This window comes from Podarcis vaucheri (genome assembly GCF_965113315.1).
Source record: "Podarcis vaucheri genome assembly, chromosome: 6".
In the NCBI taxonomy this organism is placed as follows: Eukaryota; Metazoa; Chordata; class Lepidosauria; order Squamata; family Lacertidae; genus Podarcis; species Podarcis vaucheri.
The window spans coordinates 46,011,441-46,024,913 of NC_138764.1; the positions used below are offsets into that span (position 1 = coordinate 46,011,441).

Sequence of the window (13,473 nt, forward strand, 5' to 3'; positions counted from 1 at the left end):
AGGCTCCAACCAGGGGCTCAAAGAGTCACAGCTTCTCTTAAGAAACCTTGGAAAATCGGGATAGAAAATTCTTCATTTGTAGGTTCCTAAGCACCTCACTTAATTTTTGTGGTAAAAGACACATAACCTGCTTCATACTGTAGCATATGTGGAGAAGGTAAGACTTCTGAAAGCAAAATAAATACATTAATCAGAAGCTTCTTTTTATAGTTAAAATGTGGGTCCTTGCCATACAGAGAACTAAGAATTAAAGCTTTTCCTATTATGCAATAAAATGGTCCAGAATGTGCACATTTAAAAGGTTCTACAGAATTTTTAATAAGTGAAGCAGGATCATGGTAGGAGCAACCCAACGTCATAAAAGTTAGTAGCACTAGGAGAATTGTTTATTGATGGAATGAAATAGCTTCTCTCCTCTGTATTTGTGTGTTTAACTGGCAATAAAGGGCTTTGTGTGCCCATTTTCAAGTTACTTATCTTTGTAAGCACCATTTTTCAACTAATCATGTAAGGGACAAGGGAAGCCTGTATCCAGGATGTGTTTAGAACTTGGTTAACTTTTCTCCATTCCCTGGGAAGAAAGGAGGCTGAAACTGCAAAGATGTGTGTTTTAACTCTGAGGCTGAAATACACAGTTGTCTGCTTTACCTTTTTGTGTTAAAGCTTACAAGGACAGACAAAATATCATGGTAGAAAAGGAGGCAAGGACGCTGGCCTTCTGCCATCGTAAGTCCATCTGCCAAATATGTCTATAGACCCATTATAGCTAGAAGGACTCAGCAGTTTCTTTTGCAGAAATGCTTCATTCTGGTTGCCCCCAAGGTGCAACTGAAATCTCTGGCTCAACTGAGCTAATCCCTCTTCCAGAGTGCAGAGGTTTTCCACATGCTAGAGGTGGAAGGTACAAATAGCCATATGAAGAACTGGACCATTAAGTCGGCAATGATAATCTTCAGTGATCCCACCATTTATTTATTTATTGTAGCCAGCATATAAACTGGCAGCTATATTTCAAAACTAGGAATCCCAATTTTCATTCTTTGGAATATATTTTTGAAAGAGAAGGCTTGTAGGCTTTGTAGTTTTAGGGACATTTGAAAGAATGAAAGCAGTGTCCACAAAAGATTCTAGGAATGGCTGTATGTTCTGTGACATGCATTAGTATCTGTCTCAAAAGCTTGGCTTAAAAAATCCTCTCCTTCGCTTTATGATGTGAACCCTGGAGAACCTATTTTAATTATGCTCCTTTTACAAAGGAAGAATTCTGTTTTTAAAATCTAGTTTCTTTACTAAGTGGCATTTAGGGTAAGGAAGCTACACAGAAGATGTTATACCATGGGACCATACTAAAATTCCATGTGTTCTCCAGCACAAAGACTCCAGAAACAACCATTGTCAAGATTAAGAAAGGATACTGAAATCTAGGGAGATATCTCTAAATGTTTTGCATCGATTCCAACCCAATGAATAGCCCACCTGTACAAAGATCCCATTTGAAATGGATATCTGAACACACAGTAAGGTAGCTTTACTGAAGACTTAGTCTCTCCTTCAAGCTCTCCTTTGATTGATGTGTGTAAAGTTTGTCTAACTGAACTAATGCTGCCTTGGGATCCAGTTTCAGCTGACTAGGTGGTCTGGTCACAAACCTTCCCTACACATGGGATACATTTCAATCACTGGGAGTGCCATATGAATCTGCCTGAGTCACCCCAGTCCAAAGGTTCCAAAAAATATGCTACTATCAGTACTATTAAATCTTTGCCATTTTATTAATAAAAATCATTGATATATGCAAATAAAGAATTGGAAAAAAATAGTTTGAGTATTTGTCTAATGTGATGCAATGATCAGAGGGAAGAACAAGACAAGCTCAGGTTCAAGTCCCCATTCAGCCAAGGAGCTGAATAAATGCTGGCCACTTGTCCTACTCACAGGTTTGTTCTGAGGATCTGCATTTGAGTAGGAGACCCAAAGATATCTACCTGGAGCCATTTCTTTTGGAAATTTTTTTTTTAACCCAACCAGTATTTATTAATTCTTTAAATTATGTTTCATGGGGAACCATGTAGCTTTTATTTTTATACACAGTATTCCACCTTGTTATTTTTTACAGATTTTTTCTAGATTTTTTTATAGGCTTTGTATAATAATTACAAAAATGTCACTAATTCTGTCTATTCCTTCTCTGCTGCATCCTACTCAGCACCAACAGTTAGACCCCTATGGCCCTGGCCCTCCTGGGATGATGCTTTCATTTTATTTTTTAACCAGTTAGAATGTTCATAAGCATTTCCATAACACTTCAGCACCTGAGACAATGGCATCGGAGGGCTAATTTAAATCAGATGAAGTCAGATCTCTTACAGTTAGCAGCTCAGGAGGTTTTAAAGGAAGGAGGCGTGTTTATATCAGTTTTGCTGTTGTTGTATTTACCTGTTTCACTGTGGCAAGTTGGCAAAAGCACCCTTTTCTGGAAATCAACATGATCTGTGCTCTAATTAGGCACTTACTTAATCTCTTTAAAAGTGTGAAGATTAGCCAAAGAAGGGTTTGACTTCACAAATAGATATATATTTTGATAACTACAGCAGCAAAGTGATGGTGTCTCTAGGGTTAAATGGAGGTAAACCTGAGGAACAAGCGTGCCTTTTAACCAGCTAGCCTTTTCATAAACTGATTAGTAAGCATGAAAGGAAGAAGTTGTGGGAAATGTGGCTGAAATCTGTGGCTAGGCCTTTATCTGCTGTAGACTGTTATGTTAGCTTTTGTAACAAAGCCTTGTAGAATATCACAGATATTAAATTTGTGGTGCTCATTTCAACATTACTAGTGCAGTATGTTATTGACCAGCTAATTATGCTGAATTCCATTTATAAACATAGCTAACCACTAAGTTTATGGAGACTTTTTGTGCTGCTTTAATAGGATATTGATTGAGAGCAAGGTTTGAGTGGGCGGCCATTGAATTGTGTAATGGCATACAAAAGGCAAGGTCACTGCAACGGTTGATTCTAAGCCTGCCGCCTATTTTGTATTATATTTTTTCTTTTTTCGCGTCTGCCTTTTCATAGCCAAACTCGGGTTGTAGCCTGTGGGCAATGGTGCTTTGCTATTGAATATGAACTTAGCTTCTTTAGCGTTTAGTTTCATGCTGCTGATTTTTAACTACTCCTCTTACAATATTGATTAGCACAGCGGAAAACTCAAAGCCTTGTGCAAGGAGAAACAGTGTAGCTATCTTGCAGCAGAATATAAGAGATACAACCCTTCAAAATACTGGCTGGTCAATCATCTTTCATTCAGCACTTCTCATACAAAATCAGCTCCTAGCTGAGATTGCGTTTGTATGAACAATCCTGAACACCGCTTAAATTGAAATGAAGTCAGTGACAGTTGAGAAGGTTGCATAATTTCCACCAAATTATTCAATATAATACAACAAGTGAACCCTTTCCACTAGTGGTTAACTAGTTAAAGAGGGGGAATTGCATAACCACAGGCACTCTATCATGATTTTATTTATTCCAAGCACAGTAAGAGGTTCTGAGCCAAACCACAAAGGTCCCTGGCTAAGGTCATACCCTGTTTGCCATTTCTACCTAAAAGTGCTCTGGCACTCATATTTATTGACTAGTGACTAATTGCCGGTAGCCATTCTACATTTTCAGGTTTCAGCTATTGAGAAAACTGCTGCTGCTCTGGATCCAGGGATCTGTTGCAACAGGCTGCATGATCCTAAGGTCTGCTTAAATCACTCTATACACACAGGTCTGGTTCACGGAACACAGTAACCCAACCTTACCATGTGGATGTTGCAGGTATCCAAAGGCGAACGCGTCACTCTGCTCCTCCCTGACCTTTGCATGCTGTACTGAGCTAATCCAAGATTTCACTTAGCATGTTGTCCAAACCCAGGCCCATGATTAAGCTCTCTCCTCGCTAACCATAAGCTGTAGTCAAAACCAAACCATGGTTAGAGCTTGTGGTTAGTCTGGACAGAACTTAACCACAAGCCTGCATTTGGATGACATGCCAACTTGCTCAGTGCAGCAAGCAAATAAAAAAGATCAGGGAAGAGCAAAGTGCTCCAAGTTCCTTTCTGCAAGCCCACATATTTGTGTGGTCCTGGTAAACCAAAAAAACAAACTGTGCCTTTCCTGCCAGCTTTCAGCAGTGTGAATAATTCAGGGCATGATTCAGTTAATGAGTTCCGTCAATGGAAGCCTGAGCAATGACTTTCACCTGTGCAATGGAGCTTTCCCATCTCTCCTTCCTCAGTATGCCCCACACCCCTGAAATTGGCTTGGGGGCGATCAAGAAAACCCCCAGAACAGTGCATGAGTGGAGGGGAGGAGAGAATCATTCCATATGACAAGCTGAAATGCTTGCACTGGCAAAACAATTGACACAGTATGATGTTGAATCCCTCTCATTGTTTCTTGCTTAAACAGAAATGACCATGTTAAATCCCTGTGTATGTTAATTTCACAACAACATTACATTCTAGTCAGCAGGCTTAGGTGCCTCAAACTAGATTTGTTGGATTTTTTGTAGAATCAAATATCTTAAGCCAGAGATAAACTGTGTCAACTTCCATACTGACCACTTTATAGCAGACTGGGATCAATGATGATGATGATATTACCCTATACTTGCTGGTCTCAGGACAGTTCACAGGATAAAATCAGAATATAAAACTACATAATCAAAATAAAAACAACAACAACCCAATAACCCCCCTCCCAAGGTTCTACCAAGTTCAAAACTGCAATGGCAGTAGTCACAATGTACCACCAGTTCACTGGGACCTCTTTGTTGCAATACCTTTTGCTCCCTCCCATCCTGCACTTTCAGCCTCTGTGATACAGCCCAAAACAAGAAATCTGTCTAGCCTTACAAAATCTTCAGGTCAAAAGGTGATATAAGAGGAGGTTTGACCTCCCAAGGTGATTGTGGGGAGTCATGCTGTATATGAGAGCTCGCTGCTTTATTGCTTTTTAAGCAATAATGATTCATGCTGTACAGTAGTTGAATTATTGCAAGTTTCAAACACTAGGGTGCCACCTTATGCCAATCTAAAACATAAATTCCATTTTAGTTTCCTATTGCCAGAGATGCTACATACAATTCACCTGTTTGTGTGACAGTGAAACAGATTGTTCTCTGTTGCTATAATGGAAGAGTCTAACCAAAGGCTGCACACCTAGACAGTCAAATGCCAGGCAGCAGTACCACAAGATTCACTTTTTCCTAGGTTTTCTAGTTGCAATAAATTATATCATCCTTGTCGTGTTTGGTTTACTGTTTGAATAGACTGATTTATAAAGTAAGATATTGACTAGAAGTTTAATAACTAGAGCAGGTGAAAAATAAGCTTATTAATTTGATGTGTGGATATGAGTAGTGTGGATGCGTGTGTTTGAGTGGGGAGGATCCCCCTGTCAGTACTTTAAAATTATTGCATCAACACGAGCATCTAAGTGTGACCAGATGGGCATATAGATCTCTTATGTACACAGAGATCTCCATTTAGTTTAATGGGATAGTGATCCATATGTGTAATAAACTATGCATATAGATTGGCACCTTCCACTGAAATGAATATGGACATTTCTCTGAATATGTGTTGGAGCAAATGAAAAATTAACACCCCCCCCCCCCGCAGAATTAGAGAAAAGTCTGGCAAAAGCATTCCTAAAATGGCAGTAATAATTAACTGGCGTTAGATTATGATTTAAATGTAGTTTTTCACTGGAGATGAAAATCAGCAAAGCACTAACTTCTTGAGCCCTGGGACAATGGAGTCCATTTCTCCTTGGACTGTCTGGATTATGTCATAGTAAAATACAATCAAGGAACCTTTGATCAATTGAACAGGGTGGTGACAGGTACTCCTAATTCACTGTTGTTAGTGAATATTGACAAACTGGTAATGATCATACTGCAGAATGTCATTCAGATCAAGAATATTAGCATTCTTTAAAGGTCAAAAGCAATAGCTTCATAGAGACAGAATTCCATACAATTCCAGCATCAGATACTTCACATTCTACATAGAACGACCGTATATTTCAGCACAAGAATCATTATTTTCAAAAAGACTGGGCATGACCCCATATTTGTGCATGAATCTGTATTTAAAGGTTGCTAAACCACTGGTTGTATAAATCATCAGTGTTACATCAAACAGATATTGCACATGCATGTACACAGGTGGTGCAAATGCAAAGCCTATGCTATTGTGCATTAAAAGACCGACTGTTTAAAGTTTGGTTAAACATTAATGTTCTAATTTCAAAAATGTAGAAATGGGCTCTGAAAATATTTGCAATGTGACGCAACTGTTCTCCAACTGTGGGTCCTGACACATCGGTGAGTTCCGACCTGTTCCTAGGTGTACTGAACAATCAGCATTTGTTTCCCCTCTATTCTGAGGGCAAATGGATAAGAGCCAGCCATTTATATCTTCTTCCACTAAGCCTGTCAATTCTCGAGCACATTCTACACAGAAACATATATGCAAAGTTATGCCAACTTTCTAGCCCTCAGGGTTCCTCGTAGTTGGTCACCCAGCTCCTCTCTGCTTCAAGTCACAGTGTAGAAGTGTTTTTGTGTGTGTGTGATAACACCTTTATTGTGCTTTATGTAAATGGCTTAGGCAGGCATGGCCAAACTTGGCCCTCCAGCTGTTTTGGGACTACAATTCCCATCATCCCTAACACCTAGTCCTGTTAGCTAGGGATGATGGGAGTTGTAGTCCCAAAACAACTGGAGGCCCAAGTTTGGCCATGCCTGAGCTTAGGAATTCTGCATATTATTATTATTATTAATTATTATATTGTTATAAATAAATAGCAAACAACAGTGGCACACAATAGCAATGCAGAAACACAACAGCAGCTCCCTCCCATCGATTGGGACGAGCAGGACAGAGCAACCCAATCAGTTGCAGTTTCTTCTAGAGTGCCGTTCGGTGGCCATATATGTCCTTAATCAGTGTAACATCACAAATTGCATCAGGCTAGAGTCTGCATGCATGCTTTGCTTTTCTACTACAGCAATTTGTAGGACAGCAGGTTTCAGAATGAACAACGTCCTTTTGTAAAATCAGGACCCTATGACTATAATATGATACATCCGACCTAATTAGAAATATAGCATGATTTACTTGATGTAAGGCATGGTGAACCGGAGAATGAATGATCAGTTTCATAAAACGTTTTGCATAGTAATCATGAGGGATGGAGGAATCAGAGAAAGAAATATGTCAAAGTAAGATATTCTAATGTAACTACAAATTATACTTACTTTGTGAGACCCTTACTAGCTCAGTCACACTGAAAACGCCTGATGTGACAAAACTGTCTTGGAAGCCCAAATGTCCTACAAAACACAAGAAAATTATAGATGTGATTAATTTTAAGCACTTAATGACAGTATTCTTAAATACTTCACTATCTGTTTAATGTGAATGAAATTGAATATTTAATTTTCCACTTATCACTAATTGCTGTTTAGGTAGGCAGATATATGGTTAGAGTTTAGGAAAGTTAACATGACAGATTAACAGGGAGAATTGTATATATTAAAGCATCACAGCTGGAAATCTGAAACAAAAGAAGCTCATTTTAATAAACAGTTACCTCAGATGACCCTAAAGACTTAACAATTGAAATTAAAATACTGTACCTAGGAATCAGATGGGACAGCTAAGTTCTTTAATCGTTTTAAACATTATTCTCTAAAGAAACATCTGATCAGGATTATCTACTCATTCATTCAAACAAAACAAGATTTAAAGACGTACTCTTCTTTTCTGAGGTTACATTAGGGAAATCTTAAAATAGCAGCTGTTAAAAAATCTTGAAAATGAATGCTTTTCACATAAAAAGAAAAAAAAACTCTTTAAAATGAGCTTTTCAAAACAGAAACCAAATCTTTGCATAAGAAAGCTTTAACTCTAATCCTCTGAATTTCTTTAAGAGACAAGGCGTATGCTTGCTTGCCGGTTTCATTTGTGTAAGGGATATTTTATATCAAAATGTTATTACACTTCCCATAACAGTATTTCCCTTTTTCTATGAAAACATGTCTATCACCAAATGTTAATTTAATTTTCTGGGTATAATCAATTACAAAACAAGAAGCCTTCAAACTGCAAATCGGGTAACAAGGAATTCTGCTGAACCAGATACTATAGTTCATACAGTACATATCAGGACTTCAATTAGAGGTCTGTGGCTGATAGGGCAGCCTGACCTATTGCTTTTGAAATCAGGGTCAAAGAAATCTGAGGATAAAGGGATTATTAAAAGAACTGTAAAGTTGTTCTTGTCCATAGGATAAGTGGCATACATTTTAAGGTTGTTCTAATTAAGATTACCAAGTCTAACACACACACACACACGTATATTATTTAATGTAATATGAAGCTTTGCTATGCCCAGACATACTAAATTCCTTCAGCTTCAGTTTCATTGATTTCATTTCCAAATTACCGAAAATACTTTTTATTTATTTAAGTTCTTGCATAATATAACTCCCCCCACAAAAAAACCCATATGCACACAATTTTATATTTATTTTGCCTGCAAGGTTTAATTGAACTCGAATGATTTATTTTGATTTATCAAAAATTAAAATTGCAGGTCCATTACTGTTAAAGTGTTTCAGTATTGATATAGCATTATTAGAAGCAGCCTTTGTACATTCTCCATTCAAGCAACACATTCAAGCTGATTTCCCAATAAATAATGTAGGGCTGGAAGCACATTTCTTCAGCCCACTGGCACCAGCAGAATCCTGAATCTGCCAGCATTATTTTCATTTCTATAACCCAGGTTTATAGCGTTTGAGCAAACAGTAAAGACCAGGTGTTATTAGCTAACATTTCTCCTAGATAGGTACCCAGCTAACCTGAATGGCAGAGTATCAAGCTCAGAAGACAAAATCAATGCAGGCTTTACAGTTGTGAACCGCATTCACAAATACATAAATTACTTCCCAGTGTAAGCCATGTGCATGCTCACAAACTCATAGGAAATGTTTGCATCCACAAGCACTACTGAATGTAAGCCTTACGTATATTCTCATCAATAAGGATTATAGGAAATTGTATAGAATAGCCATGGAAAGATGTGCATAATAACCAGCAATTATGCACATTCACCATGGTCATTCTGCACATTCTCTACAGCAGGGGTAGGCAACCTAAGGCCTGTGGGCTGGATGCGGTCCAATTGCCTTCTCAATCCGGCCCATGGACGGTCCGGGAATCAGCATGTTTTTACATGAGTAGAATGTGTCCTTTTATTTAAAATGCATCTCTGGGTTATTTGTGGGGCCTGCCTGGTGTTTTTACATGAGTAGAATGTGTGCTCTCTGGGTTATTTGTGGGGCATAGGAATTCATTCATTTCCCCCCCCCCAAATATAGCCCAGCCCACCACATGGTCTGAGGGATGGTGGACCGGCCCACGGCTGAAAAAGGTTGCTGACCCCTGCTCTACAGTTTAGCTATTTAGAGTAAAAGGTATAGTGTGCTGTCCTTTTAATGAAGACGCTCAAAGCTGCTAACAAAACATACAAAACAAGATAAGAAGAAGCCAATCATTAAAAACAGGTTCATACATAAGAACCACAGCAGCCCAAAACAGCATTAAAATGCAAGCACACACACACACAGAGAGAAACTGACTTGATGAATAAACTCTTACAAAATGAGACTTTTAATATTTGTTGCACAAGTTGTAAATACTGCTTTTCTGTACTGGAAAGTAATGCCAGCATTGAAAATCCTTGCCATGTAGAGTATCTTACTTTACAGAGACATCTTAAAATAGTAGTGATCAATTAGAACTTCAAGCCTATTATCTTAACCAAATGCCTGATTAGAAAGAAAAGCCTTCCCTACTCTAATTGCAACTTGATTCCTCTTGGTTTCATCCCCTACCTAGATAATCCTCTGTTTCACAAACAATGTCAAGCAAGTAACTTCTAATAATACTTACAAAATAGGTGTCTATGATACTTGTTACAGGGGCACCTGAAAAAGTTGCTGAAAAGATTTCTGATCTGTCAAGCAGTACACCTACTAACTTAAGTATTAGCCATATGTTTTGATGTGACAGTGAAGCTGGAAAAGATTTGAAATGCAATGAAATGATTAAATTTGGATAATGATGTATGAAGTACATGTCTGGTGTCTTTCAGATTATACATTGTAAACTATCAATCGAAGGGGATACATTCTGGGACTTTATGCTGATGATGTTGCTTTATGTACACAGACCCAGTTGATGCTGGAAGGTTACTGAGTATAGAATCGGAGACCTTTTTCAATGTCTCTGGACAAAAATGGGAAGTATTGTTATTTCATACTTCCCCACAATTTTCCAAAATATTACAAATCCCAGTAACTAGAAAAAGCTCCAGATACTGCAACTAAACTAATGCTTGTTTCAAAATTATTATTTTTATTTCAGATGTTACAAGCATTAGTTTAGTTTGGATCCCACCTGCCCATATGTTCCGGTGGGGAAGAAAACAAACTCTTATTTCAGACAGACAGACAGACCATGCATTTAAAAATATTTGCTGTACCTTCACCCAACTGTTGGAGGATGGGGGCTCCAAAATCTAAACAGCTATTACAATGCATGTCAACTCAGCAACATGACAGACCTAATGTCTGGCAACAAAGAAACTCAATGGAACATTTGAAAACTTAGAAATAGATGGTGTTCCTCTAAAAGTAATACCTTTTAAAAAAAAATCCTCTCTTTGCACTGGCTTACAAATCTGTTCACACTTACAACTTTGAAAATTTGGACAAAATAGGCGAAGGTTCTGGTTTTAGGCCTCTCACCTATTATTTCATTACAATTCCACTCTGTTTTCAAAAATAAATATAGTGTCTATACTACAGATATATGGAAATAAAAATGTTTTTATTGGAATTTATATTTACAAAGATGAATGACTGCTTACCTTTAATAAGATGCAATTTAAATAGGAAAATATTGAAATAATAATGGCTATTAGGCTACCAATTAAGGTCATTTTTCACATATTCCCAGATTTTTAAAAAAGCCACAAGACAATTAATAACAGGTGAAGAAATAATAGTCAAAAAAATATAATAGCAAATATATTAACATCATCTTTGTATAAATATATTACAGAGATTGAGTTTTGTCCTCAGCAAAATTTGACAAGGTTGTAGGAACTGAATTAAGATTTAGAAGTTGAAATAGAGGCATGGAACAGAAAGTGGACAAAAGTGCCATACAAATCCATTTTGGCAACAATGAAAGAAAGAGCCCTTAACCAGAGAAAGAGCCCTAGACGCCTAGCCTATATAAAACTGGACAGTTCTCCTATGTGTTGTAGAGGATCTCCCACTATAAGGACATATCAGCACATGTGGTGGGAGTGTCCAAAACAGAAAAGCTCTGGGAAAACATATTTACATAAATATATTTGATTATAAGGCAGGCAGTCCTCATGACCCCAGGAAGGGCTATACTTAACTCGCATGTTGCAAATTAGAAACGAAGAACTTATAACATAGCTATTAACTGCTGCAAGAACTATTATTAACTATGAACCAATGGGTATAATGCAATTTGCCAAACAACATTATTGTAAAAACTGACACAAAAATTAAAAGTAGCAAGAGGTGAAAAGAAACACGACAATTTTCATGCAATCTGGTGTGACTTTATTGACTACACACTTAATGAGGCATATGGTAGAAGAGTACCCCTAGTTTACACTTCTGGTGTAGGCATTGAACAGATCCCAACATATTTAAGTTTCCTCAAAGGTTAAGTGAAATAAGCCACTATCTGCACTTGAAACAGAACTGTCAGATGTTTCTGAAGTCACTAGAATTGTAATTCACTGTATTTAAATTGAATTTGCGGCAGGCTAGAAAAGATTTCAACTGTCTTTACGCTTAATAAAAGGTGAAAGCTGTGAAAGCGACGTATCCCTCTGTGGAATTCCGACTATTCACTCACATGCTCCTATGTGATGGTGACAATCAGCATGCTGTGAATTATATTCTTCCCATGCCAGTCTATTTAAAAGTTTCACAGTTTGATCAATGCATATTTGCAGTGTGTGCTTGTGTGTGTTTAATAAAGACATTTAAGTATGGACTTATTATCCAAATATCTCAGCGTTAAAATAAAGTTAGATGAAATGAAGGCTTTAAAAATAACGGGCCAATTGCTATTCCTAAGAAATCACTTTAGCTGTACTGCATGGGTTTCCCCTCTATTGCTCTTGCTACCATCATTTGCTGACAGTTGCTTTTCATATCAGTTCAGCATCACACTAATAACTAACTAACGGCCACTTCGTTAGCCATTCATATGAAGCATTTCCTTCCAAATAACCACTAAGCCACTGGGTTCACATGCCCATATTATCCGAAGCTTGCTTGCACATATGGCTTTAGAAAAGTTTTTAAGAACCACCAACACATTCTTTGAGGCATATAGCAGGAAAAAAATTAGACTATCTGGGATAAATCATGTTAGCACAATGGATGGACACCTTAAAGACTTTAAAGTCATGTAATACAATCCTAGGCTGGATCTTTCTTGTTGAAAAAGGCAGAATACAAGTGGCCGAGAGAAAAAAGAGCCAATATTTGACAACACAAATCAGCATAACCTTTTAACTGCAGCAGTCATGGATGACTGCCCTTTGACCTGGAGAGATTATGTGGGATTTCAATGACAACAGCTGGAAGTGAGCATGTGTGAATAGAGAACAGAAGATCTTAGGCCTAACACAAAAGCCTGTCCAGATCAGAGCATTGATTAGAAATTGTTTCCTGGTCCCAGTTTAATAGAGTGTAATAATGAAAGTTTTGTTAACTTCATAGCATGCACAAAATTAGTTGGAACTTGTTCTTTGTAGTATTCTCATAAATTTCACAAATTCATCTCGTAAGAGAGATCATTTCAGAATAATTGCAAATGGAGATAATTGTCTAAGAATTCTTTGGACTGCACATTGAAATAAGAGCAACATCATGTAAAATATAATAATCTTGGCTTCAAAGGACACTGTGAAATTCTACACCTGGAATAAATATAAATAAAGCTAAAATGAAATACTCCCATTTATCCCTGTTTTGTCTCTTACAATGCATGATAACATGGAATAATAGAAAATTATCACTGAACCAAAACTTTATATCTAGGGTACTAAACTGATTTCACAACATTCAAATGAGAGATTCTTAAGTGGGTCATGTGGAACTTGTTAACATGAGTAGTCATAATATTTACAATAATTATTGGAACAATATGACGCATAATCCTAAGAAGAAGAGGGATTGCAGCAGGGCGACATCAGGCTAGTTCTCAAAGGGGGAGAAACCTGTGGTGAGCTGTACTTCTTGATACTGCACATGAAAGCTCAGATGTATATATAAAACTAGATGTCAAAAAAA

The 13,473-nt window shown here is 37.5% G+C and overlaps 1 protein-coding gene across 9 annotated transcripts in view; it reads right to left on the reverse strand.

The window, feature by feature from the left end:
- The window catches only part of NFIA (nuclear factor I A), a 445,480-nt gene that overhangs the window by 99,569 nt on the left and 332,438 nt on the right, over positions 1-13,473 (reverse strand). For all 9 annotated transcript variants that reach the window (XM_082228754.1, XM_082228759.1, XM_082228753.1 and 6 more), the window contains exon 4: positions 7,312-7,386. In XM_082228754.1, coding sequence (XP_082084880.1) covers positions 7,312-7,386 — 75 coding nt within the window. The remainder of the gene's footprint in view (positions 1-7,311; positions 7,387-13,473) is intronic.